Genomic DNA, 27,382 nt, shown 5'->3' on the forward strand with positions numbered 1-27,382 from the left:
TTAACTAACAGGCTGCATCTGCAGAGTTCTCTTTCTGATCTTTATTTTTTATAACACTGTCATCACCAGTCACTGAGCTCCCGCGGCAGAAGGCAGGCTGCTAGTGAACAGCTTGCTGTCAACTACCCCCTCCCAAATCATCCCCCACCTCATTTCAGGCACCCACCCCACCTCCAGGAGGAAGGTGGGGGCAGAACAAAGTCTGGCTTTGACAGAATATGTCCCAAAGCAGGGAAACAGCATTTAATAGAGCACAGCAGAGCCGAAGTGCACCCAGGCCTCGATGCAGCTCTTGTTAAAATAACTCAAACGTGAGAAGGATACAGAGAAGAAACAGAGTTCCCCTGGGTCGCACAGTTCCCAGTTTGCTTCCTGCAGCCTGGGAGGGCTGCATGGGGCCTCTCACTCATGGGACCAGCAGGTCATATGGCAGATGTCACAGGCTTCAAAACACAAACCAGAAGTTCAAACGGTCCCTGATTCTGCTCCTGCCATAAGTACAAAGCCCTGTGGCCTCAGCCCATCACCCAGGACAAGCGGATGGGGTGGGAGCTGAGCCATCATGTCAGTTTCCCACCGGAGTCCGTTCCAACTTTGTCTTAGACAGGCTGGATTAACACGAAAAGGAAAACGGTCAATCTGTATAGAATTGCTTGCCAAGCATTTCTGTTCTTAAAAGAAAATGAAAAGACATGTAGAATTGCTTGCCAAACATTTTTGTTCCTAAAAGAAAAAAACAAGATAATGTACTCAACATTGGAATTTGGTTTGATGAGAAAGAATGAAAGCTGGTAGGTGACAAAGCAAGCCTAGGGGCCACATAGGTAGATCTGCCCACTGAGATGAGTACCTGGCTGCCCTGCTTACCAGACACGGCGCCCAGGGCTCCTGGTGCTGTCAGGCACCCTGGCATGTGGCTGCTTTGGACCGCCTCCTGGAGGTAGGTACCTTCAAATCCCCCCAGCGCCTGGCACCCAGGCCCACACCCAGATGGAGGTACCATGACCAGGTGGAGCTAATATACAGGGGACGACCGTGCAGCCAGGGCTTTTCTGCCTCCATGGGATTTACTCAGTGAATATGGAAATCATTTTCAACAACTTACAATCTTTCAGAATTTAAGCCTTGCACATATCGAAATTTTACTGAGAAAAGTTCTAGGAAATTATGCTTAGAGAGCTAGGTGAATATTTCTATAGTGTTCTGTTGGAGAATTCTTTAAAAATTTCCCAGAATTATCACCTGAAAGCAATTTAATAGCACTTTTATTTGAAAAGGCAAACACTACGATTTTTAAAAACTGAAAATTAAAGTCCCAAGTCTCTTAATGCCTATCATACAATACAGAAAAACCCAAAAAGGAAACTGCCGTAAAACAAAAACACAACAATAAAAGAGCTTCATCATGGGATACCTTTGACGAGAAAGTGAAAAGCTCTCAAAGACATATCAGAGAATCACAAGATGTTTAACGCTGACTAATTTCCAGATAATAAATCTGACTCCCAAAGTGCTTACGTGATTTGCCCAAGGTCACACATCTAGTTGGTAGATGACGGAGGTGCGGCCCTCTAACCCAGGACTGACTACCGTGTCTCTGCCTACTTTTCTTCCCTGAGAACCACTCAGAAGAAAACCTTCACTACAAAGCGAAGTTATCTGAACTTCAATAGACATAACCTACCTCACACGGATTAGCTGCATCTCTCAATTCTAGTTAAACTTCTACAGATAACATGCCTTACTGTTCTCTCTCAGGAAGCTGCCTTTGGGAAAAACTTTAAGTGGACCCCTTGATAATACTTTGAATTAAAAAATATATTTATATATTATATATATAATATATATACACATACACACACATTTCTTTAAATGATTTACCATACTCATAAACTTTATCATCTCCTTCATGACCCTTGCTTATTGTTATCATTTTCCAAACATTCACTTATGGATAACAACCTGTACAAACTAAGAAAAAGGTAAGACACCCTTCCTCAGGACTCTTGTAAGAAAATATGTAGGATGGGGCCGGCCTGGTGGCACAGCGGTTAAGTTCGCACGTTCTGCTTCTTGGTGGCCCGGGGTTCGCTGGTTCAGATCCCAGGTGCGGACATGGCACCGCTTCGCAAAAGCCATGCTGTCTTAGGCATCCCACGTATAAAGTAGAGGAAGATGGGCACGGATGTTAGCTCAGGACCAGTCTTCCTCGGCAAAAAGAGGAGGATTGGCAGTAGTTAGCTCAGGGCTAATCTTCCTCAAAAAAAAGAAAGAAAGAAAATATGTAGGATGTATTCAAACTTCTTAAAGAATAAATTTGGTGTTTTCAAGCAAATTGCTTCTAAAGTACTGCATGGCCTGATGTCTTGGAAGTAAAAAGATTTGGTTAGAGATGAGAAGATCACAAGTCAGAACACAGGAGAGGTGAAATTCTGTCCATTTTAAGTACCTCAATAGCATATAAGACCTCTTCAAACCACAGACAATAGGAAAGAAAAGGCTGGACCTGAGGATACCACACTGTGGATGCGCCTGAGCAGGCCTACCCAGCTGGGCTCAGACCCTGCCTCTCCCCATTCCTGTGTGACCTTGGGCAGGGAATGGAGGGTCCCTCTGAACCTCGGCCTCATTTTAAAATGTGGATGAGAAGTCTCCGCCTCAGAGGGCTGCGGGGAGGACTCGGTGCTGGGGATGCAACAAACACTCAGTGAATGTCCCTTTCATTCACCACTAACCACGATCACCCACAAACCATCCGGCAGAAATCAGAGATGGAACCCGGAAAGAATTCTGAACCCAAAGAATGAGGCAACTAACAACCTCCAAATCTCCAGCGAACATTCTCAGGGGAGGAAAACATCAGGAAGTTCATGACCTCTCACCACCTCATGGAATGGTGCCGTGTTCTTCACTGACTCATCGTTTATTCATCAGGTTTCCTACTAATTTCATGACTCAATGTAAGCTAACCAAGAATAAGCAGTTTTTATTTCCTAATTTAAGAAAATGTTTAATCTAAGAATTAGTAATAATATAGTTCAAAGAAACTTAAAAATCATCACATGTTCAAGCCCAGAAAATCAATTTCTAGAAATAGACCTGAAGGAAATCATGAGTTGGACGGACAGATACTTATATAGGAGGATGTTCACTCATGTTATCTGAGGAAAAATTAGAAACAGTCTAGATTCCTAATAGTAGACCAATGGTTCGATATAAATTATGGGCTATTAAGCAATGGTGAAAATTGTGTTTTTCAAGAATTTTAATGCCATGCGGAAACAGTCAACATATACCATTAAGTAAAAACGCATTACATTCCCAAATATGTAATCCATTTGTTGGAGAAAAAAACAACTAGAAATATCTCACAAAAAATGAGAAGCGGTTGCTAAGTTAGTCATCGTTTTGTCTTTGTTTATTTTTGTTAAATTATCTAAAATTGGCATACTTTTATGACCAGAAGCTATATTATTTTTAAAACTTAACTCCTTTTAAAGATCATTTCTGTTCATGAAAAGGCCAGGCAGTAAGAGCTGAGAAGTGGGGTAGGCTCCAGGATTCTGTAAAATAGTGACAAGCTTCCCCACTTTCTCACTCTGAAAGTCAGTAATGGACACTATCTCCCACCGCTGCGTCATCACCAACAGAGTCACAGAACGTTTTTTAAAACCACAAAAACAAAACTGAGGTACAGAGAGGTTCCATGACTTCCTCAAGGTGACAAAAAGCACAGGTTTCAGAAACAGGGCTGAAATGCAAGTCTAGTATCTGTGACGTAGGTGAGAGGAGAAGACGCCTTTGAGAAGGAAAGGATGGGAAGCTGGTAAGGGGCCCTGCTGAGCGCCTGGGGCCTCCATGGAAGCCTGGCAGGTGGGAAGAAACGCCGGCGTGAGGACGACACACACCTGTTCCACTTGTGTGAGATTCTGGCAATACATCCTGAGGGCAGAGAGGGAAACGGAGAAGTCACCTGCAGAGAGGCCAAAGCTAAAGCAAAGGAGGTGCGGGTGAGAGGAGACCCCAGAGAGAAGACTGACAATGTCCACATGTTAGCAAAGGCGAAAAGAGATTTACCAAAAATGAAAACAAACCAAAAAACCCAGAGATGACCTGTCAGAGCAGGAGGAGAGCTAGGGTATCGCCACGCACGATTCAACTGCACACGTACACGCTGCAAATAAAAGTTCCAGTGGGAGATGCTCTGAGCAACGACTTCTCCTGTTTAATCATCACCCTCATACCCCTCCAACAAGACAGCTCGGAGACCATGTCTCATGTCGAGGAGGCTCCTCGTTCTGGTTAGGATGTAAGAATATGCCGCTACCTTCTCTATCTTTTCCCAGGTCCTCCCGGCTGACCTCTAACCGACATGAGGAGCCACAGGCCCCGTTAAGCCCACCGCCTGCTGACACCGCCGCCCACCACTGGCTCATGTGTCTGGGCATTTGAGCCCCAGTGAATTGAGCTCTTTCTCTACCTAGTCATTTGTGTTTGTTCCCAAACCTGTTCGTATCTGTTTTGCTTTTTAATATAACTATACAATCATGTTGATTATTTCATGAACAGTATAAAAGGAGAACTGTTTCTATGAAAGCTAAGGTTAATATCTTGAAAGACACAAGTAAGGATTAAATGGCCAATTAGATTTGGATGAAACAATCGCAATATATTCGAAAAACTCGTTTACCAATAAAAGCATCATGTACTTCAAATCTAGTGTATGCGTCCTAGCACACGCAAGAGGATAAGCACTTGGCGCAAGCTTGGCAAACAGGAAGCGCTCAATAGATGCGAATCATTATTATTATTGGTTACCACTACGTAAGCAAATCATGAGAGTGATGAGAGCTATGAAGAAAGGACAAGGGAAAGGGAACAGGAGTGGGGGACACTACAGGTGGGGTGGTCTAGGAAGGCTTCTCTGAGGGTTAGAAGCAAAGAACAGGAAAGAAAGGGGAGGGGGCAGAGGGAGCTGCCGTCAAACAAGCCTGGAGTGTTCACCTGTGTGGCTGGCACAGGGGTGGGGTGGGATGAGGCTGGTTGCACAGAGAGCCAAGAGCCGTGTGACAGGGTCCCTAAAGACCCTGCATTTTATCCAAAGAGCAATGGGAAACAGAGGAGCAGATCACCCAACTGGATCTTGAAAAAAGATCAGCCGGGCTGCTGAGCAGAAGAGGGTTGGCAGAGAAGCAGCAAAGTGGAAGCAGGGAGAACAGTTCCAGCAGCTCAGTGACGAGAGGACAGTGGCTTCATCCAGGGTGGCAGAAGTAGGGTCAGAGAGGGGATCTGAGAGATACCCAGAGAAAGAATTAACGGGGCCAGCTGATGGCCAGGCAGATATGGAAATGGAGTAAACCGTGTCTCACTGATCAAGACAAATGTGTATGGAGGAAATACTCCACTTTTGTCAGTGGACACGCTAAGCTAATGACTAGGTATGTGAGCCCGGAGGCAGGGAGGGAAGAGGAGGAGGTGGTCAGGGGTGGACATAAATTCGGGAGTCACCAGCATGTGGCTGGTATTTAAAGCCCTGGGAAGAGACGATGTGGAGAGCAGCAGACCGGGCGCTCCAACTGGTAGAGCAGCACATCCCAGTTACCTAGAGACTGGAATGACAGGCTCAAAATGACTATTTCTGAGGACAAGGCCTGAGGAGAGTATATTTTTAAAAGCTCTCTAGGTGTATCAGGTTGAGAGCCACTGATTTAGAAGCTCAGAAGAAGAGGAAGAAAAACCAGTGAAAGAGGCTGGAAGGACTGGCCAGAGAGATAGGAGGGAAATCCGGGAGCAAGTGAGGCCCTGGAAGCCAAGCGAGGAGAGGATCCAAAACGGAGTGGGTCACTGTGACGTACCCTGCTCCAGGACGCATCAGACGAGGAAAGAAGGAACCTCCAGGTAGGCACCCTGTGGAGAGGGTGCACTGCAGCCCATGCTTCACCAGTTAGACCCCCAGGCCACGTGCTGTGTCCTCGTGCCTTATCCCAGGCAGACTCCCTCTCTCGTGGGATGAGATCTGTGTGAGTGAACTGCAATGCATCAGGCTCACACAAATGCTCATTACTATGACTGTATGGACGCAAGTGAAGGAACAAAGGCGGAAACGGCGGCATGGCATCTACTGTAAGCGCCACTTTATGGGCACAACTCTGGAGTGCTGGGGTGAGGAGCGTGGAGACCTACACAGGATCCTGGTCCCATTCAAGCCAGCTGCACAACCTTGGCAACTCACTTCACCCCAAGCCTCGGGTGCCCCATCTGGGTAGGACTAGATTAATGGTCTTTAAATTTTTTGTTTAAATTAAAATTTAAAACATTAACATGGTATGGGGAGCTGGTTTAATTTCCACTCCGTCCTCCCACATAGGCAAGGCTGGCAACTCGGTGCAGGATGCCAGCCAAAGGCCTCGAGAGCTTCCTGCGTTGGCCCAACCCAGTGTAAAGTCCCTGGGTGGGTAATGGAAGAAAATCAGTAATCCAGGAGATGTATTCACTTCCTTAGCCAGAAAACCTCAGCTGGAACGCAAACAGGTCAAGTGCACAAAAGATCACAGGTTCATACCAGGCACACAATAAGTATCTGTTGGTCAATTCATTAATATTACTTTACAGTAAAAGCAAACGGTGGAACAATGCCTTGAAACTCTTATTGCTTCATAACCTTCTCTTCTCCTTGGGAAAAAGATTATTCCAGGTAAACTCAGAGGTGAAGTGGTCAGCAGATCATATGCACTTGAGACACACAAAGATTTCTTTTCTTGTCCAAGGTTCCTTAACCAGAAAGTTACAGAGCATGGCCCCTGGAAAGGAGGAACCACAAGGAGCCACCTAGGCACTAATGCAGCCAGCTTCAAGTCTGGTGTCTGCAGAATGCTACATGACTAGAAAAGTCTGCAGCACATGTAATCGTGTCCACCTGAGATTGGGAAGCACGACCTACAGACAGGGACGGAGGCAGCAAGTACAGAGGAGGAGGAAACCTCATCTGAAATTAAGCTGCCTCAGGCTAAGTTGCACTTGGTCAGTGACCTTGCGTGAAAAAAACTGAATTTCAGATATGTTGAACACATATTTTAAAAATAAGTAAGCTTTTGACATATTCTGAAACTGAGGCTTTGGTTTTTTTCACGTTTACCAAATGAGCTTTCTTCTTAAACTAGAATTCTTTTCTCCTTCACCTACTCTGAGAGTGTAAAGATAGAGTCAGACCAGACAACCTAGGTGTGAAACTAGGCACCCCGCCTTGCTAGCTGTGTGCCTGTGGGCAAGCTTCTTAACTTCTCTGAGCCTGAGTTCTCATCTGTAGAATGGGGGGATAGCAAGACTGTAAATCAGAGGTCATTATGAGAACTAAATGAGATACATGTAAAGTATTAAAAACAATGACTCACATACAGTAAACATTAAATGTTAACTATTTTTTCTTCCTCTTTTATATTTATGGATAGGTTTGCTTTGCGAGTCATTTTTATTTTCTGTGTTTCTCACCTCATCAGGAGTCAAGAAACCTACCTGACTATGGGAAGTGTTGGAATTTTTCTGAAAAGGTCATCCTATCACCTGGTAAAGGTGGACACCCAAAGCTTTCTTGCCTCTTCTCGACAAGCCAGGTGAGGGCCAGATTTGAAAGGCATTCCTCCACTCTGGGGGATGACGTGTAGGAAAGGGGGTTGAGTTTTATTCTACCTCCTGACATGCAAGGCGTTTGCTCTGCTCTGTGTAGCAATGGTGTAGACAGCCCTCTCATCCGGTGGTCTTCACTTGGGAAAGCGGATCAGAAGCCCCCAGAAGCAGCCCACACCCACAAGAGAGAAACACTACCCTAGCCAAGGCAGAAAATAAATCTGAAATGAAACAAAGGGTCTGTTGTTCTCTCATGCAACTAACAATCGATTGGACACACAAATGAGTCACAGCGCTGGGAGCCACGGCATCTCCTGGGTTACACACATGTAAACAAATGACACAAAAGAAGGACACCACGGGCACAGCGGGGCTCCTGACTTGTGCTTCCACTGACCACTCGGCCCGTTTGGCAGGGCCGACGGACCTCTCCTCAGAAGAAAGATCTGAAGACATAAAATACGAGGACTGGGAAGGAAACTAATTGTATGATAATGTAGTTATTAAAACTTGAAAAAGGTCCGTGGTGTGCTAAGTGCTGCTTTATCAATGCATGAAATAACAACATCTAGCAGCACATCTAATAATGAAGTAATTTCAAAGCAGTGCTGAGCAAAGGAGGTATTTCCATGCATCTGCTTCCGCTGTACCATGACATGCAAACATCTGTACCTTCTACTGGGGACCATGTCACAGGTCCTGCCAGCGCCACTGTGTGTTGTTTTCTATGCTCATAATGGAAGGAAAGGCTGCATTTCAGTTAGAATTGAATGAAAAGAAAGATGAGATTTTTTTCCTTTACGAGTTCACAGACCTCCTCATTTTTCTCTACAGATCCTTTGGGGCTCCCCAGAACCTCAGTTTGAAAGCCTTGCTCTAGAGGGTGCTGTATTTAAGTTTAGAGTTAACAAGTGACCATCCATTTAACAGCTACTTAGCAAACACCTACTCTGCTCTAGGCAGAGGTACCGCAGAGGAAAATACAGAATTAAGGTAAGACTTGGATGTAATCATGCTCTAAGAACTTCCAGAATGTCTGCTCAATGTCTATTTTGGTTCTTCTGGTTTTATTATAATTTGTGTTAGCCACTGCCAAATCCACCATGATTTTATTCCTCTCTTAAATACATAACTAAAAGTATAACAAACAATGACCAGCCACAATGTCTGCTCAAGTCTACTGTTAAAAGGATTTCAGAAGCTGTAGGTCGGTGCTATGGAATAAATGCTATGAGTCCTGCACGATTCTATTTCCTTGATAATAAAACTGGTCCTGCCCACACAATGGACATTTTATAGGGGCGAAATGAGACAATTCATATGAAAGTTCCACGAAAACAGTGAAGTACTGCCCATGGATGGTGCTCCAGTTACACTGTGAATGTAAGTGATTAGTCAGCGTGTATGAGAAGGGACCAGAGTGTCCTGTGGCAGAAACGGCCATGAAGGGGTCCTGCAGAATCACAGGACAGTCTGTTAAGGAAGGGTAGGTAACACACAGAAATTTCTGGAAAAATAATTCTGCTGCGAATTCTACTGTGAATCAGTCTGAAGGAACTAAATATAGGACTACCACGGAGCTGTGAGTAAACATTGGTGACTTACAAAGAACTTCCTATATGCCACAAGACACACCTGAAGTTCTAAAGGTTCAACCTGAACATTAGGACACGCCTAATGTGCTTCTTATCTGCTCTGGGGTAGATTATTCTATTTTCATTCCTACTGAAACTGATTATCTGCAGTGTTCACAAAGAGACTTGTAGGGTTTATAAAAATACAGGTCAACTTAAACAAAATTCACTTCCTATTAATATTTAATAGAGAAAATGTGAAAACAGCCCCAGATAGGCTCTAAAGGCGAGACTTAAGAGTTCTGACTTATTTATTGTAAATGATTTCACAAATTCAAGAAAACTGGAAGTCGGTCTATATTAGAGAAAACAATTCCAGAAAACTTTATAGATGTACTAGAAGCTGGTTTTGAACCACGGTATCTCCAAGTAAGATGCAGGATTGCTGTATGTTTTTTTTTAAGGTGACACAATGATACACAGAATATGTATATGTCATCACTTATCATTTAGACTAGGTTCAAATTAAATTTTAAGTCAGAGATGTCAAAACAAAGAAGAACTGGGCTGTCCTACCAATCTCATAGGGGTGCCCTAAATTTCTGAAGAGAAAACTTCAAAAAAGGCACCTCTTGAATGAACATCAGAAACGTCATTAGTGTGAATTTTTTAAATTATCATATATTTTCTAAGTCTGCAAAATCTGGTCTCACACACTTGTCTTCAAAAACACACTGAAAAAAAGCCCAGTTAGTGTACTGCTCACCCTACCAGGTGTCAGCTCTGCAGCCCTCGCATGACTGGTTTGCTACTGTAGCAACATCTTGACTCTCCCGAATAAGCAGCTTCATGGGCTTTCACACAGAAATCATAAGTCTTGGTATGTCGGGCTATGTCATGTAAACTGGGAACTTAGATGTTCCCAATACCTTTGGTTTAAATGCAAACTCCTTCCCAAAATGAGTTTGTAAGGACTCAAGCAGTACTTTTGGTAAGAGGGGAAAACGGGAGCATCTTCAAATCCTTCTGTATGGTTAAGAGAAAGCTGGTTCAAATGAAAACTCGAACTTGTCCTCACAATGCAAAAATTTATTTAGAAGACCTAAAATGGAGGCCTTTTATGTGGCTAATCCCTGCAGCCACATTTCTTTGAGTCTCTTTCCATGGATAGTAGGCCACAAGACTTAGTAAGCAGTATAAGATCTCATTTGAGGCCGCGGCTAAGAAGGACTGGTCATCACAGTGCCGTCATCACGCGAAAGGGGAACTACTTACGGAAGTACTTCAGCGTCTCTTCAATTTGCTCAGTTGTGAGGTTGATGTTGGCATCTGGAGAAATGAGGGGTGTGTGGAGCCAGTCGTCGTGGTCATAACCGTAGATGGTATCGGCTCTTAACTTATAATGGGGCAGCTGCTCCTCCAGTAGGCTAATGATCTCGACTTCCGGAAGATCAGTGCTGTTGCACACGTCTAGAGGGAAGACGACAGAGAAATGAGAGCCCAGAACCGGTTCTGGCCTTGCTGGTGCTGCTTAACTAAACTTGTGGCCTGCAGGAGACATCTTTGGTTACTTACCCGCGACATGGAGAGGACAGATAAGGCATATCAGGGGTCTCTCTCCAATTTAAATTCTATTCTTGAAACTCAGATTTACATATGCTTACTGCCAAGACCTACCAGAAATAGTTCCTGCCATTTAACTGCCCACCTTCTGTGAAGCCAAAATTCTTACACCTTCACCATCTGGGCTAAGTCTTTCTTTCCTTTCTCTGGCCATCTTCTCTCAATCACTCTACACTTAAGCCAAACTACTTACAGTTTCAGCAATATGCATAAATTTTGGTGCCATTCTTTTACCATGCAAGCAAGCCACTGCCCCACCTAAGATTTTTGCCTTCATTAAATTCATTCATTCATCTGTCCATCTGCCTACACTTCCTTCCATCCATCCATCCAAATACATCCTGAGTACCAGAGACATAGGAGATGCAAGAGTAAACACGACACTGGTGGTCCTGCCCTTGCGACACTTCTCAAGGGGTTTCCAACCATTGGACCAACAGGTGCCCCTCTGTCAAGGCAGAGCTTGAATACCACCTCTCCCCTGACATACTGGTGTTCTGAGCACTCCAAGCAGAACTAATCTTTCTTCCCGCGTCCATATTGATAGCATTTTGTCAGAACTTCTATTACTGCACTCATTAAGTTCTGTCTTCTGGGTAAGTTAGTATCCAACTCATTTCCCTCTGAGAAGGCAAACTTCCATACACGGGTTGTCCTCGATCCACCACTTATACCCCTCACAGTTCCTGGCCCAGACTGTGCTCAGGAGGAGCACGATAATGCCTATGGAGGTGAATCAGTCCACACAAAGCACCTTAAAGCTGGCCTGTTAATTAAACTGTAAACATGGCAAATGTACCCAGAAGACTAGCCTCACGCAACTTGTCTACCCCCCGGAAGAATGAATTAAGTGAATGCTAATGGGTGAGTGTTGATTATCTATCAACTAATTCTGACATCAGTCACGCTATCAGCCTATTTCATAGAAAGTATTCGGGACCTATGATGGTAAACAGGCGGTGTGAGCCGCGGTGGTCTTGTCAACCCATAAAAACCAAGGCACCCAGCTGTTCATGAGAGGAGAGTTAACTCAGTCTTTTGTTCTAGGAATGAGCCTCAACGAGAAAAACTGTTCAGAAGATAAGAATACAGTGGAGGTCAATTCTGAAGAAGACTGTTGCATCATTTTCTTGCCTTGAAGTAGAAAACAAAAGCGGAGGATAGAGCATGTGATTCAGTCTCCCACCACAAAGAGCGAGGGAAAACCACTCTCAAGATAAACAAAACCACACAACAGCAAGGGGAAGTAAGGAGGAGGTACTGGCAAGAGATGAGAATTAGGAGGTGTTTCTAAAAGGTGGAAGTTGGCATCAAACTAAGGGAGAATGGCCCAACCCTAAACACACACAGAAGAAATGACGGGTGCAAATGGTGGGAGTAAATCCCAGGGTGCTCCCAGCTGGGAGGCAGCCACAGAGGGAGCAGGAAGGGCCTGGGGCAGGGATTTGCTGGAGAACCAAAGCAGGCACAGCAGGGAGGGCCAGTCCCTTTGCTCCCCTTACTGTGGGAACCAAGGCAGAGGCGGCAGCAGGGCAGCGAGGCAGCGAGGCAGGGCCGCTCACACTCAGGTGGAACGTGGAGACACCTGTGCCCAGCACAACGGCTATGCCAGAGACTTACCAAAATCCCTGTCTCCTTCGTGTTTAATAAGAAGGCCACACAGCAGGAAAAACGAAATATGGAATCACAGGTAAAAAGAACATCCAATGACCCATTGTCTCCCTTCAGACAGGAGCCCACTGAAAGCACCTGTAGGCTCCCTCGCCCACCTCCGACCACCTGCCACCCCACACATCCCTTCTCACTCAAGTCAACACGCAAAGCTTCACTGCGGAACACTTTGATTCAGGAAGTCAGCGTGGTTTTTCAAGCGCCAAGGAAAGAGTTAAAAGCAGACAAGGAAGACATTCCAAATTTTACTTGGAGTGTTAGGGAAGCACTTCAGTCCTAGATGGGGACAACATCCGAACGCTCGGGATTCTCTGCCTAACATGGAAAATGTCACAGCTAGCGCACTGGCATTTCAGCCAGCCGAAACCACACCAGAGCTGCTCTGCCACTTCGCAAAGGTCTGTCACGAACAGAAGTTACGTCCTCCCCTAGGCTAGAGTCAACAGCCTCACCTCAAGACAGAAGATGTCTCATATTTTTATTCCCACTAAAAACAAAACACCATCCAGAAAGTCCAAGATGGGCTCATAATGAAGCAAATATTTCCTCCTCTCACAATGAAGTGAAGACAAAGCTCATCTTGGGGAGAGGCCTCACAGCTATAAAATGGCTGCCACCCGACTGAGGGAATACGGGGTCAAGGAGGGGTGACACCCAACCTGCAGCAACTCTCAGCTAAACATGAGTGGCTCCACAGAAGGCAGTGCCAGCCTGTCCTTAGGAAAACAGGCAAGGGACCAACACATTCCTGCCTCATGCACCCACACAACGGGCTGGAATCTTCTAATGTCGTTGCCATTTGGTGGTGGGGAAGGCAACAGACTGCAAAAAAAAATACCCCTCTTAAAATAACGAGTCACTTGTGAGCATGCTGGCACCTGCCCAAACGCTGAGACTTGACCTGTCCTTCTACTTTCAGGGCTGAAGGTCAACCTATTTGCAGTGTGGGTCCTTGTGCCCAAGAGAGATCGTTTTCCTTAAGGCATAAGATGACCAGTGAGATAAAGTATCAAAAGGTGAGGCTGTGCCAAAATGCCTGTTTAAAAAAACTGTATATTTGATTTTTCCATAATGTGACCAGCCATATAAACATCAGCAAGTTTTCAGCTGCCTGGAAGGCCCAGAGAATTAGGGCATAGGAAAGGATTTTAGGGACTGCCCAGGGACTCTCCTTGACCTTGGCTGCAGAGCTGGAGGCCCCGGGGACCTCCTTTGGAGGGGGACACCACATTTGCCTCATGGAGAAGAAACATCCAAGGCTTGAAGCTGGGTAAACGTAATATGAGAACCTTCGAGAATTCCCCAGGAATGCTTTCACCACACCAAGCACCAAGCCAGTGCCTTCAGAGCATTCTCTGACCCTCCCAGCAACCTGAGACGGGAATAATATTTGCTCTGTTTTATAGATGAGGAAGCTGAGATTCACAGAGCCTGTGGAATATATTGTTGGTCAAGGTCACGCAGCTAAGTAAGTGGCAGATCCAGCTGCACTGAAAGCTGCGCCCTTGCCTCTGCCATCCGCTGCTCATCTCCCAGGCCCGCACACTAGAAATGCTGGGGAGGGCCGGCCCCGTGGCCGAGTGGTTAAGTTCGCTTGCTCTGCTTCGGCAGCCCAGGGTTTCGACAGTTCGGATCCTGGGTGCGAACATAGCACTGCTCATCAGGCCATGCTGAGGCGGCATCTCACATGCCACAACTAGAAGGACCCACAACTAAAAATATACAACTATGTACCAGAGGGGCTTTGGGGAGAAAAAGAAAAAATAAAATTTTTAAAAAAAAGGAATGCTGGGGAATTCCCAGGATATTTTGGTGAGGAAGTTTTTGTGCTAAACATGCAGAAGACTTCTTAAGTATGGCAGGGATGTTCTATTAAACACACTGACCAGCCAGGGAGGTGTCAGAATGATTTTCCCTTCGAAAGCACAGCAAGCAGAGCCAAGAACTGAGGTAACTTGTCTGCAGAACCACGAAGGATCAGGGGCCTGAGAAGGACAGCCCTGGCCCCTCTCTTGGAGCTTATTCAAGCTCCTGGTGTGCAAGGACACTGCTGGCCCCACTTTGAGGAAAGGAACTCTTTATGTTCTGTATGGTCACCATTTCTCCACAGCTCCAACTCACATTATTAATAAGCTATACAATGTGTTCCAGCAGAAGTCTGAAATGAAGGGCATTAGCCTGCTGATTGAACTCAGACCCCAACAGGTCCATGGCTTCTGGGAGATCTGCAGCAACAACAGCCCAGAATCCACTGACCCCTAGGCTGTCAAACCATCCAAAGGCCAGGCTCACCCATGTGGTCAGGGTGGATTTAGCCTCAGCATCTTCCCCTTCTCCAATTACTACAACAGCCCCATGGTAGCTGGCCTTGCTGCTGCTGGCACCATCTATGGAAAGATGCTTCTTTAAATCATGGTATTGCCCTGCTTTAAAAACCTCCCAGCTCTCTAAAAATGCTTCACGATTCAGCCTACAACTTCCTAGGACAGAGGCTACTGACTGTTTCCCAATGTCTAATTTCTGCTTCTTCCTTTCGGTAATATAACCCCCAGGGTGTGGTTGGGCACACAGCCACCCAGCTAAAAACTACATTTCCCAGCTTTCCTTGCAGTAAGGTGTGTCCATGTGCCTGGTTGACAGGATGTAAACAGAACTTCCAAGTCATGCCCTCTCCAGCTGTGGAACTGCAAGAGATGGGGCTGGTCCTGGAGTCCTCTTCAACCACACAAGTAAAGGCAACACCTAGAGGGTGACCAGAGCAAGACTGGGTGCCTGGGACAACCTGGGGGAGCGGAGCACTCCTGAGCCACCTCATTTGGACTTTTAAGACAAAGAAATAAACGTCTACCTTAGTGAAGTCACTATTATTTTGGTCCCCATTAAAGCAGCCAAATCAATACCCAAACAGCCTTTCTTACCAAGCTCGGTCTCTGCTATTTTCTCCAATACCTCCTCAGTTCAGCCACACCAAGTTCTCACTCTTCTCCAAACACATTTTTGCAAAAGCTTGGTTTTTACACCAGCTGTTCTGTCTGGAATGCCCTTCACTACCCAGCAAACTCCATCTCAAAATATCACTCAAATGTCACTCTGTATTTCAAGTTTTCCTTGACCTCTGATCTCTGGGTATGTATTTAGTACATAGATTATTTCACTACAATGCTATAAGTGTTTTCTACAGTCTCTTCTCCACCAGCGGTGAGCCTCTCAGGAGAGAGAGGATGGAAAATGGCACAAAGGAAAGGAAGAATCTGTAAAGGGGAGAGGTCGAAGCTGTCAAGCCCCTGTCCCCCAAGATGGACAAAGGCCCAGCCTTCAGCACAGGGCAAGTGGAGCCATCTAAAGTCCAGGTCTTTTCAAGCCCCTTTCAGTATCACCCTAGGTCTTTGTCCAGCATGGAGGAAAGTCCCACAGAGAAGTGAATGCCCCCTCAGCCACTCAGCAAACGCTGATCTGATCCAACGCCCACCATGCTCATGGCGCCACTTGGGGAGCAGAACATAACAGGTTTCTTCACCTCTTCAGAGCTATAACTCTTCTGAGGTTTTCTCCAAGGCATGTGGTTTGGAGTGGGTCCTCCTATCCAAGGAGGAGGGCTTCATTTAGGGCTGCTTGGGAGGTAGGAGACGGTGTGGAGCCTGCTCAGCAACCAGAGGGTCTGGGGCTGTAGGTGCAGCTATCTCCACTCTCCACCTGACCTGGGCTAAATCCATGCAGCCAGAGAGGGCCTAGAAGGAGGTCCCTCCAACTTAGGATTTGCACTGATGCCCAGGTGCAAATGCCAGCTTCATGAAACCTGCCAGGCGCCCGAGACAATGCTTACATTTCACAGCAGAAACAGTAGCTCTGAAAGTTAAACCTCGGAGAATCTCATTTAAAAATACAGACCCCTGGCCTCTAAGCAGAAGTCAGCATACCTAGTACCAGGCAGTTCCACGCTCTGAGTGGTGGCCTCCTCCAGATGGGCTGGGGGTAGCTGCCTGCACACGGGAGCTGGAGGGCTCTGGGCCCAGGAGAACCGGGAACAGCACAACCGCAAGGGAGGGCGGAGGGAAGAATACGGAGAGGAGAAAGAGCAGTGCTGGACAAGGAGGACACCTTAGTGAGGGAAAACTGGCAAAATCAGAGGAAGAGAGCAGAACAGACAGCACAGAGAAAGAGGGAAAGCAGGAAGTCAGGGAAGATTTGGAAGGTCAGGTAAGTAAACAGCACGACTGCCCCCTGCTGGAAGGAGCGAGAGGCGCTGGGTGCAGCAAGAGCACTGTTCCAAGAGTGTGGAGAATGGGATCCCGGCCCCGTCACCCCCGCAAGTCCCGTCTCCATCTCTCTGGGACTCAGTTTCTTCACCTGTAGAACAAAAGCATCAGGTTGCAGAAAAGCTCTCTTCCTACCTAAATGTCTCTGAGCAGCCAGGCCAAGGGCTGTGTCTGGTGGCCACCAAGCACAGCACATCCTGTTCCACCGAGGAGGCACCCCTGGCCCTAGACATGCTGACTTCTTCCGAGATGCCAGGGATCTGTATTCTACATGAGATCCCCCCCAATGTTGGACACTAATTTAGAATTTTATAAATACCTGAGGGCCAAATTAAACATGTGCGCCTCCAGCTCACACACTGCAATTTCCCATCCTGGTGTCTCACTCTGAGCCTTGGTACAATATCTTAGACTACATTAAAGGTAACAATCAAAGAAAAAGAAAAGGAACCCTAACTCATCAAGACCAGCCACATTCCAAAAGCCCATCTTTTTTCTATTTTTCTCTCACTGTTCCAACCCTGTTTTTTTCGGGTTTTTTTTTTTTTTTTGGTGAGGAAGATTGTTGCTGAGCTAACATCTGTGCCAATCTCCTTCTATTTTGTATGTGGGATGCCACCACAGCATGGCTTGATGACTGGTGTGTAGGTCTGTGCCCAGGATCTGAACCTGCAAACCCTGGGCTGCCAAAACAGAGCACACGAACCAAACCACTATGACACCAAGCCAGGCCCAACCCATTCCATTTCTTTACCTACCAAGTTTCCACTTGGCCACAAGGATGGTGGGTGAGGAATGTAACCCCAGGTCTGTCAGAATCTGGCTGGAGGTAGTAAGCCTCTCTCATTACCCTCTACCCTTGGTAGTGATTGCAAACCCACAAGCAGTGTTTCAAAGACTTCACAAGACAAGACCCCTCTCCTACTCGGCCACTTTCAAACCATTATGTACAGACTTGGAAACAATTCCTTTTTCTTGAAATTATTAGGATTAAAGGGCACAGACTCAGACTCACACACAGGCCATATACTGGTGCTGGAGACACACGTGATACTTTGTAACTCCTGTCTGACAGATGTCCTTCTAGAAAATTCCTATCATAGGGTCATACAGTTGAGAGCTTTACCTTAGCATCTTCAGGGGACTCAGCGTTAGTAACTACTCTCTACACTACAAAAGTTGTGATTTCACATCTACAAAGGGACCATTAGAGCTAAAAATTACTGGCTCAACCACCCGATTTAATGGAAGAGGACACTGTACTCAGAGAGGCTGAGGAGGTGGCCAAATGGCACAGAGTAGCCAGCAACAGAACCAAGACTGGTGCATGGCCCTGGTGTGCAGCTCGCCACACGAGGGGCCTCAGGAAGTAGCAGTGCCACCCGGGATGCTGATCTGTTCCCTGTTTACCCAGCTCCCTGCCTCGTAACCAGTATGTGCTCAATAAACATTTGTTGATCAATAAAAGCACTTGTATCTATTTCTGCATTTCATTTATTCTCACCAACCAGTGGGCAGTGCAGGGTGAGGACTAGGAACACTTTTTACAAATGAAACCAAGGTCCTGAAGATTACGTGAGGAGCCCAAGTCACTCCATTAGCAAATGGCTGAGCCAGGCCCCACACCCCAGCCTGCTTCCTCCCAACCCTAATTCACACATGACTCCTTCCCACTGTCTGTGGCCCCTTGTGAGGATCCCCTAGGGAAGGAACCTGCAAGAAAGCATTTCTCCTCCCTTCACTAATTTGCAGGCATTTCAGAACTGAGGAACCCTCCCAAGAACCATGCACGGGGATGACGGTGCCACGGGGCAGGCATCGGCACACTGCAAACCCCGGGCTTCTGTAACAGGGTCTTCAGATGCTCCAGAGGCTCCACCCGAGACCTCTTGAACCAGGATCTACGCAGGTTGGGTTCAGGAACTGCCTTCTGTACCAAGTCCTCCAGGGGTTCCTGCACATCACCACTTGACAGCTGACAGTTAGCCCCTTGTGATTTTAATGAACTGAAGTTGCCTTTTCAAAAAAAATCAATACATAGGGCTTGTAGGTCAACATTCACACAGTACACAAGGGAGAGGGGGTCTCCCAGCTCGGTCCCTCCTGCACATCCACCCTCTCCCTGCTTCCCCTTGGGACTTCTTACACTCCGCACATCCGAGCCAGACCTCTTCTATCGCTTCCACTCACAAGAGGGGAAACTGAGGCCCTGCAAGGTTCAGGTACTTGGGTGAGGTCTCGAGGCTAAGCAGTGGCCCCACAAGACGCTAGGACCTCCGGCCCGCTCCCCTCGGCCCCGTTCCTCCTGCACCACCTCCGGCTCACAGGCCTGCCCCTCAGAGACAGGCACGCGTCTTTTCTCTTCCTTTCCTGCCTCGCCTACTGAGGGAGAGTTAGTTCCCTCGCTGTGAGCAGTAAAGAGGGTCTCCAGTGGAAGGAAAGCCAAGCAGAGAAACCCACATGGAAGCAGAAAGAAGAAGCCAAGGAAACTATGATTCAGAGACAGAAACAAAAACCGACACTGGGGAGTTCTCTGGAATGGCCGTGGCCTTGATTGCCACCAGAAGCGACTCTTTCTAAGAAAAAGGATAAACAATTACCCTGGTTCAACTGACACCCAGTGAGACTGGGTGTCAGGTTCTAAGCTATCATTTAATCACACATGAACACCAGTTCCGAGGATACATACCCCGACAGGAGCACTGCAGCCGAGACGGCCAGGCTGCCCAGCATCCCGGCCAGAAGCAGGGTCTCCGACCACAGGCAAAGTGCAATCTTGTGCAATGGAATGTGGCACAGTCCACGGGGACAACATCAGCTCGTTGTGCAACAAGCCAGAGCAAGAAGAGGCAGGACAAAGCAAAGAAGGAAGGATCCTGTCACGGAGACCCCAAAAATGTCAACCAAATTCAGTGTTTTTCAGAAACAGTGACTCTAATAAGCGTTGTATAGAAATCCACAAAAGCAGATGCTATTACACTGCAGGTTAGATCGATTCCAATACTAAAACATACAGCTAGAACTGCACAGAACTTCATTTTATTTTAAAAGGAAAAATTAATGTGTATAAACCCAGCCCAGAGTTAAACCTCCAGGCAAAAGCTCAAAAAATAGGGAGTGTTACTGGTCATTTGAACTTGTTTACAAGGAGAAAAACAGAAAAAATACTTTGGTTTTCCAACTGTCTTGGTAATTTCTCTTAAAGGTGTATATATTATAATCATGAGATTACCAGGGGAAACATTTTAAAATAGTTGGTGTCAGTATGATGGTAATTAAAGTGCTCACAGCTGAATTAGTGTTTAGACAGATGGAGCTGGTATAAATTGGAACAACACATGCAGGAAACAGTTTGACAGCATGTTTGGAGAACCAAAAATTTGTCATGACCCTTAAACCAGTAATCTCACACGCAGGATGAAATCTAAGAAAGGATTCCAAAAAATCTAAAGCGCAAAATACACAAGCATGTTTATAATGTGTCTGATAAGGTTAAAACCATGCATAACCAGGTTCCTCAAAAAGTTAAACACACAGTTACCTTATGGTCCAGCCAAGTCCACTTCTGGGTATATACCCAAAAGAAGTAAATGCAAGAACTTGAACAGCTATTTGTACACCCAGGTTCATAGCAGCATCATTCACAATGGCCAAAGTGGAAGCACCCCAAGTGTCCGTCAATGGACGAACGGATAAGAAAATATGGTGTAGACATATAATGGAATATTGTTCAGCTTTAAAAAGGAAGAAAATTCTGATACATCTACAACACAGATGAACCTTGAAGACATTATGCTAAGTGAAATAAGCCAGTCAGAAAAGGACAAACATTGTATGATTCCTCCTGTATGAGGTTCCTAGAGTAGTCAAACTCACAGAGACACAAAGTAGAAAGGTGGTTGCCAGGGGCTGGAGGGAGGCGGGACTGAGGAGTTAGTGTTTAAAGGGTACAGAGTTTCAGTTGAGGAGGATGAAAAAGTTCTGGAGATGGATGGAGGTGATATTTGCATGCCAACATCAGTGTACTGCCACAGAATTGCAGACTTATAAATGGCTAAAATGGTAAATTTATATTATGTATCTTTTACCACCATTTTTTTAAAAAAAAGAAGTAAAAGATGGTCACTGCATTAGGGATTTCCTTTCATCTCTCAGATTGGGGGATTTGGGCACCTCAGGGACAAGGTAAGAAGATATATACGTAGTAAAAGCTTAAGAATGTTCAAAGGAATCAAACACACCATCAGGATATGGCTAATGCCAGGAGGGAAGGGAGCAGAGGAGATGGAGGGGATAGGCCGAGCAAGGATGCCCATTCGTCTAGGTCTGCCCATGACAGTCCCAGTTTACGCCTGTTGTTCCAGTGTAATTACAATTATTACCCTTTCTCTCTCTCAAAAGTGTCCCTCTGGGACAGTCTGGCAGTTCCTCAGTAAGTTAAACACAGAATCCCCATACGATCCTGCAACTCCACTCCTACGTTTATACCCAAAAGGATTGAAAGTAGGTGCTTAAACAAAACCTTGTACACAAATGTTCACAGCAACACTATTCTCAGTAGTCAAAAGGTGGAAACAACCCAGTGTCCACCAGTGGATGAATGGATGAAGAAAATGTGGCATATCCACACAGTGGAACATTATTCAGCCGTGAAAAGGTATGAAGTACTAATACACACTACAACATGGATGAACACTGAAAACACTATGCTAGGGCCAGCCAGGAGGTACAGAGGTTAAGTTCACATGTTCCGCTTCAGGGGCCTGGGGTTCGCTGGTTTGGATCCCAAGTGCAGACCTATGCACTGCTTGGCAAGCCATGCTGTGGTAGGCATCCCACATATAAAGTAGAGGAAGATGGGCACAGATGTGAGCTCAGGGCCAGTCTTCCTCAGCAAAAAGAGGAGGATTGGCAGCAGATGTTAGCTCAGGGCTAATCTTCCTCAAAAAAAACCCACTATGCTAAGTGGAAGACACCAGTCACAAAAGACTACATTTTATTTGACTCCGTTTACATGAAACGTCCAGAACAGGTAAATCCAGAGACAGAAAGCAGATTGGTGGTTGCCCGGGGCTAAGAGGAGAGAGGAATAAGGAGTGAGTGCTAATGGGCATGGAGTTTCCTTTTGGGGTGATGAAAATGTTCTGGAACTAGATAATGGTGATGCCTGCACACATTTGAATATACTAAATGCCACTGAATTACACACTTTAAAATGGTTAAATGGTAAATGCTTTGTGTATTTTAACACAATAAACAAAACTCTACAAAACAAAAGTGTCCTTGCTGAAAAACCACAACAAAATCCCACCACACTCTCACTAGAATGGCCTAACAAAAAAGGCAGACAATAGCACGAGAGTCAGAGAGGGTGTGGGGAAACTGGGACCCTATACATTGCTGATGGGAACGAAAAATGGTACAGCCATTCTGACAGCAGTCCAGATCTGTAAATCTACTTAAAAAATCACTGAATTGTACACGTACAATGGGTGAATTTTATGGTATATCAATTATACCTCAATAAACCTGTTTTTTAAAAAACTGTCCTTGCTTGAACACTGATCACCCTAGCTTTGACCCCAGCATTTAGGAGATCTGAAATCACAACAACAAAAGGTTATTAAATATAAATGGGGGGGTAACAGTATCTATAAATTCTTTCTGCATACTTTTCTACGTTAACCGTCATATCCTCAAGACATTTTTTAGAAGATGTTTATTGCATTGCCAAACACAACCTCCATGTTTAGCAAAAGGGCAGTATTTAAGTAGGTCATAGCAACTTAATGGAATATAATAAAGCTGTGAAAAACAATTATTTGTTCATTTCCAGGGAAAGGTCATTTGGCAGAATAAAGATATGGGGGAACCGTGTTCCAAGCAGAGGAAACAGTAAATACAAAGAAAGGCCTGGGGCAGCTGGGGTGGCTGGAGCCAGGGGGGAGGGGAGAGGAGAGGCAGGGAACAATGAAGATGAAGGAAGAGAGGCCTCAGCACCCAGAACCTTTAGGCCACGGCAGGGGGCCTGAACTTACTCTGTCTGCAGCGAGAAGCCCATCCACAACCGTGCCATGATCTGACTCAGAATGAAGCAGGTCAATCCAGCTGCTGTGAGGACAGGGTGAAGGGACTATGAGTTCGTGGCTGGTGAGGAGGCTACTGCCACAGTCCAGGCAAGAAGGAATAGTGGCTCGGGCTAGCGTGATGGAGGTGGGAGAAGTGTTGGATTCAGGCAATACTTTGAAGGTTGAGGTACCAGTGCTTGCTGATGGATTGGATGGAATTATAAAGACAACACAGCTGAAGAGAAAAAAGCTTATAATAGAAAATTAAGTGGGGAAGGGGACTTTTTAGATTGACTACAATTATGCAAAAATTATGCATGTACTCTGTCTCTTTTAAGTAGGATCCTTTCTCATGGAATCTAGACAATTACACCAACCTAGAAAAATTGCTCTATGCGAAGGTTTTGGGTAGGTTTTTAAGCACTTTATCATATTTCTCTAGTTGTTAGATTGTTTTTCAAATTACGCATTGATAAGTGGCTTTGGGACATTAAAACAGTATATAATACTCTTAACAAATTACATTATTGATTGTTTTAATGATTATATAAAAATTAAATACATCACAGCTTACTCATTCAAACAAAAATTGTTTCCTTCAGGGGCCAGCTGGGTGGCGCAGCGGTTAAGTGAGCACGTTTCACTTCAGCGGCCCAGGGTTCGCTGGTTCGGATCCCAGGTGTGGACATGGCACCACTAAGTAGGTCAAGCTGTGGCAGGCGTCCACATATAAAGTAGAGGAAGATGGGAGTGGATGTTAGCTCAGGGCCAGTCTTCCTCAGCAAAAAGAGGAGGATTGGCAGCAGATGTAAGCCAGGGCTAATCTTCCTCAAAAAAAAAATTGTTTCCTTCAAAGGCAGGCCTGGGAGGAGGGGTTAGACTGCCACTGGAAGAATTCCTCTTCCCAAACTTTCCTCGGGTCTCGGCACACTCTAAGGAGAGGGGCTCCCTTGCAACTGCTGGGGATACACAGGTGGCAGAGGAAGGTGCTTGGAAAACCAGGACCACTTGGGGCCAAGTCTCCCGAAAAAGGCTCAAAAAGTGTGAAAACTCTTTTCTGGGCTTAAAAAAACAAAGTAAATGCTGCTAGATGGTGTAGTTTGTTTTGTTTACTTTTTTGTGTGGGGTTTGCCACATAAAGTAACCTGAAGGGCTCTAAACCAGGGCAGTGCTGACAGTGCCATCCAAGACCCCACAGCCCCTAAGGGCAAGTCCTTACAAAGAGAAGGACCACTTCGCCCTGCTGAGCCTGTTTTTGTCAGTAAACTGTGCAGCAGACTTCTCCCCACTCAGCCCCGGACAGAGCACCTTTCATAGCAAAGCTGTTTCTCTCCCTCTGAGTAGTACTGCTGCAGGGGAGGGTGGGGACATTTACAAACTTTTAAGCAGTATCTCTTCATTTCTGGATTTATTCCCAGCCATCCATTACCTACGTTCCCAGCGCTCACTCTCTGTCATGAAGCAGAGAGCAAAGCAAAAAAGACATACCCCCAAAACTTCACTTCCAATTTCAGCACCTTCTCTGATTCCCTTGAGACTGCCCTCCTGCTGTTGCTATTTCCAAAGGAGGTTCAAGCCCGTCCCTTGCTGCCGTCCACTATGTGCCCAGCACACCAAGACACACAGGCCAAAAGCCCCGCCCCCCAGGCACTGGTGACCTCTCCATGCTCATCAGCCAACTCTCTTCTTTCCCTTAAACCACCTTGCACAGACAAGACACACACACACACGTGCTCACATCCTGCACCCCCAGGCTCTGTGTCCCCCACTCATGCTGCTCTTCTTTCCATCCTGAAATGCACTTTGCTCCCTCCTGCCTCTGAGCCTTTGCTCATGCTGGGCCTTCTGCCTGGAACACTCTTCCCTTCCTTCACTTCCTAACTTGCCTTCAGACCCCAGACAGAGTCACTTCTTCAGGGCCACCCTCCTAGAAATCTCAGGCCAAGGGAGGCCTCAAAGTCATCCTCTCTCTGAACACCTGGCACTTTCCACTAATCACAATTTGCAGTCATCGATTCGGTGACTGATTACCAGCTGTCTCTTCCACTGGATGAGAGGCCCGTGATAGCCAGGACAGGGTCTGCTAGGGTACAGAGCAGATACTCACTAAATGCTGCAGTATGAAAGGAGGAATGAATCCGGTTCTTCTTTTTTTTTTTTTTTAAGATTGGCACCTGAGCTAATATCTGTTGCCAATTTTTTTTTTCCCTCTTCTCTCCAAAGCCCCCTAGTACATAGCTGTATATTTTAGTTGCAGGTCCTTCTGGTTGTGCTATGTGGGACGCTGCCTCAGTATGGTCTGACGAGCAGTGCCATGTCCGCACCCAGGATCCGAACCCGTGAAACCCCTGGTCACGGAAGCAGCAGCACGCGGAATTAACCACTCGGCCCAGGGGCAGGCCCCTGAATCCGGTTCCTAACAGGTACCCCTTGTGCTGGGGGAACAGACCTTCCCAAACACTCTGGGCAGAGAGCCAAGGACCTCCACTGAACACCTGTAGGAGACCTGGTGCTTTCACCTGGTCGCACAAATGCACAAGGCAAGACTTGCTTTCCTCTCTTTTCTGAAAACTTCCCTGGGCCTCAAAGGCCTGTCTGCCAAAGGGCACAGCTCACACCCAACCTGTAAAAGGCAAGGGATGAGCCAGGACAACAAAACACAACACGTGATCCTGGACTGGATCTTGAACCAGAAAGTTCTGTTTTGTTTTTCTTTTGCTATGAAACAATAATTCTCACTGATATCGCCCTATAAGTGGCATCTGACAATGTCTGAAGACATTTTTGGTTGTCACAACTGGGAGGGGATGCTACTGGCATCCAGTGGACAGTGGGCAGGGATGCTGCTAAACATCCTACAATGTACAGAATGGCCCCCACAACAAAGAATGACCAGCTTTAAAATGTCGACCATGCCAGGGTTGAGAAACTCTGCTTCAAAGGACATTAGTGAGACAACCAAATCTGAATATGGACCCTGTTTTAGATAACAGGGCTCTGTCAGTGTTAATTTCCTCATTCTGAAAATTACACTACGGTTATATAAGGGCATGTCTGTTTTCAGGACATATCCACTGAATTTTTAAAGACAGCAGATCATGATATCTGCAACTTACTCTCAAAAGGTGGAGGTGCGGTGAGAGAAAGAGAAATGATAAAGCAAATGTGGTAAAACGTTAACATTTGGGAAATTTGAGCTGTACTAGATTTGCAACATATCTCTAAGACTAAAGTTATTTTGAAATTTAAAAATCAAAAATATTTTGAAACAAACAAAAAGTCCAGAGGCTGGTACAAATCAACCTTCCAGATCGCATTTCTATTATTTCACAGACATGGTATCAGACCTCCTTAGAGAATTTCACAGGTAAGCTTGCCACAGAGTTAGAAGGAGGAAGCAGAAAAAAAGGTCCAAAGCACTGGATACAGTCATTAATTCCAAAACCACTTTGAAATCTCTTCTCTACTTCCTTCGCTTTTACTTCTCTCCCCTCCTCATGCCTTGGAAAATTCACTGACGATATTATTAGTATGTCACAGATATCTCTCTGTGACAAATTCTGATCCATTTCCTTTTTCAGGGCTGGATAGTATTCCATTTTCAGTATGTAACACAATTCAGTTATCTAATTCCCTATTCATAAACACTTAACACTTTTGCAATTAAGGAACACTGAAATAAACATCCCTCTTTACCAGATCTCTTCACAGTTGTCCAATTATTTCCTTAAGATAGGTTCCTAGACGTGAAATTGCAGGGAAAACTTTGTATTCACATGACCAGACTGACTTCTCGAGAGATGGACCAATTTATATCCCACAAAAAGCATATGAGAATTTCTCACTACGATGCCGGTGCGATGTGGATGTTGATTTGATTCACACACAATTTTTCTCAGGCAAGGGGAGCCAAATAATGAGAATAATGACAACCTTCCACAAAAGGAAAAACTCTTCGGTTCTTGTGTTGCACAGGCAGGAGCCTTTTCAGCTCTTTGAAAGAAATTTAAGATAAATTCTGCATCCAAGCCTCCATCTCCAGGTAGGTGCACCCCGACCTTGCATGGCTCTTGGCCTGCAGAGGGCGGCACTTCCTCCTGCGCCCACCTCAACAGGAGACACAGGAGCTCAGAGGGCCCTTCCCCTGCATGCCTCACAGCCTTTCCCCTGCAACGTTGTGTGGCTCCAGCCAGAGGGAGAGGAGTGGAGCTGCCTCCATGGGCTATTCATGTTATCCCCCAATGTATGTTTTTTGTTATTGTTCTGGTTACAGAGTTGCATAACTGTTATTTTTGTGTTCAATTTTGCAGAAGACACAAGTTTTTCGAGAAGAAATACATCATGTTGGTGCAAGAATGCCTGTAGAAAGTTTTGTACGTCCCATTGATCATTTTCTTTACAGTTCTAGCCTTTGTGTCAGGCTTAGGATGACCTTCCTTGTCTCAAGATTATTGAAATATCCAGCAGTATTTACCTCTAGTCCGTTTATGGCTTCATTCTGAACATTGTATCTTTGAACCACATGGATTTTATTGGGTTTGAAGGAGTTATGTAGGGATCCAGCTGT

General features: G+C 45.8%; 1 protein-coding gene across 8 annotated transcripts in view; it reads right to left on the bottom strand.

The window, feature by feature from the left end:
- The window catches only part of TRAK1 (trafficking kinesin protein 1), a 177,734-nt gene that overhangs the window by 71,002 nt on the left and 79,350 nt on the right, over nucleotides 1-27,382 (bottom strand). For 7 of the 8 annotated variants that reach the window (XM_070492967.1, XM_070492972.1, XM_070492969.1 and 4 more), the window contains one exon: nucleotides 10,473-10,667. Coding sequence is in view for 4 of the 8 variants with exons in the window: in XM_014860127.3 (XP_014715613.1) it covers nucleotides 10,473-10,667 (195 nt within the window). In the remaining 4 variants the exon portion in view is untranslated. Of the gene's footprint in view, nucleotides 1-10,472; nucleotides 10,668-19,436; nucleotides 19,567-27,382 lie in introns of those variants that run through there. The other variant, XM_070492973.1, reaches the window with a different exon arrangement.

This window comes from Equus asinus, chromosome 21 (genome assembly GCF_041296235.1).
Source record: "Equus asinus isolate D_3611 breed Donkey chromosome 21, EquAss-T2T_v2, whole genome shotgun sequence".
Classification (NCBI taxonomy): domain Eukaryota; kingdom Metazoa; phylum Chordata; class Mammalia; order Perissodactyla; family Equidae; genus Equus; species Equus asinus.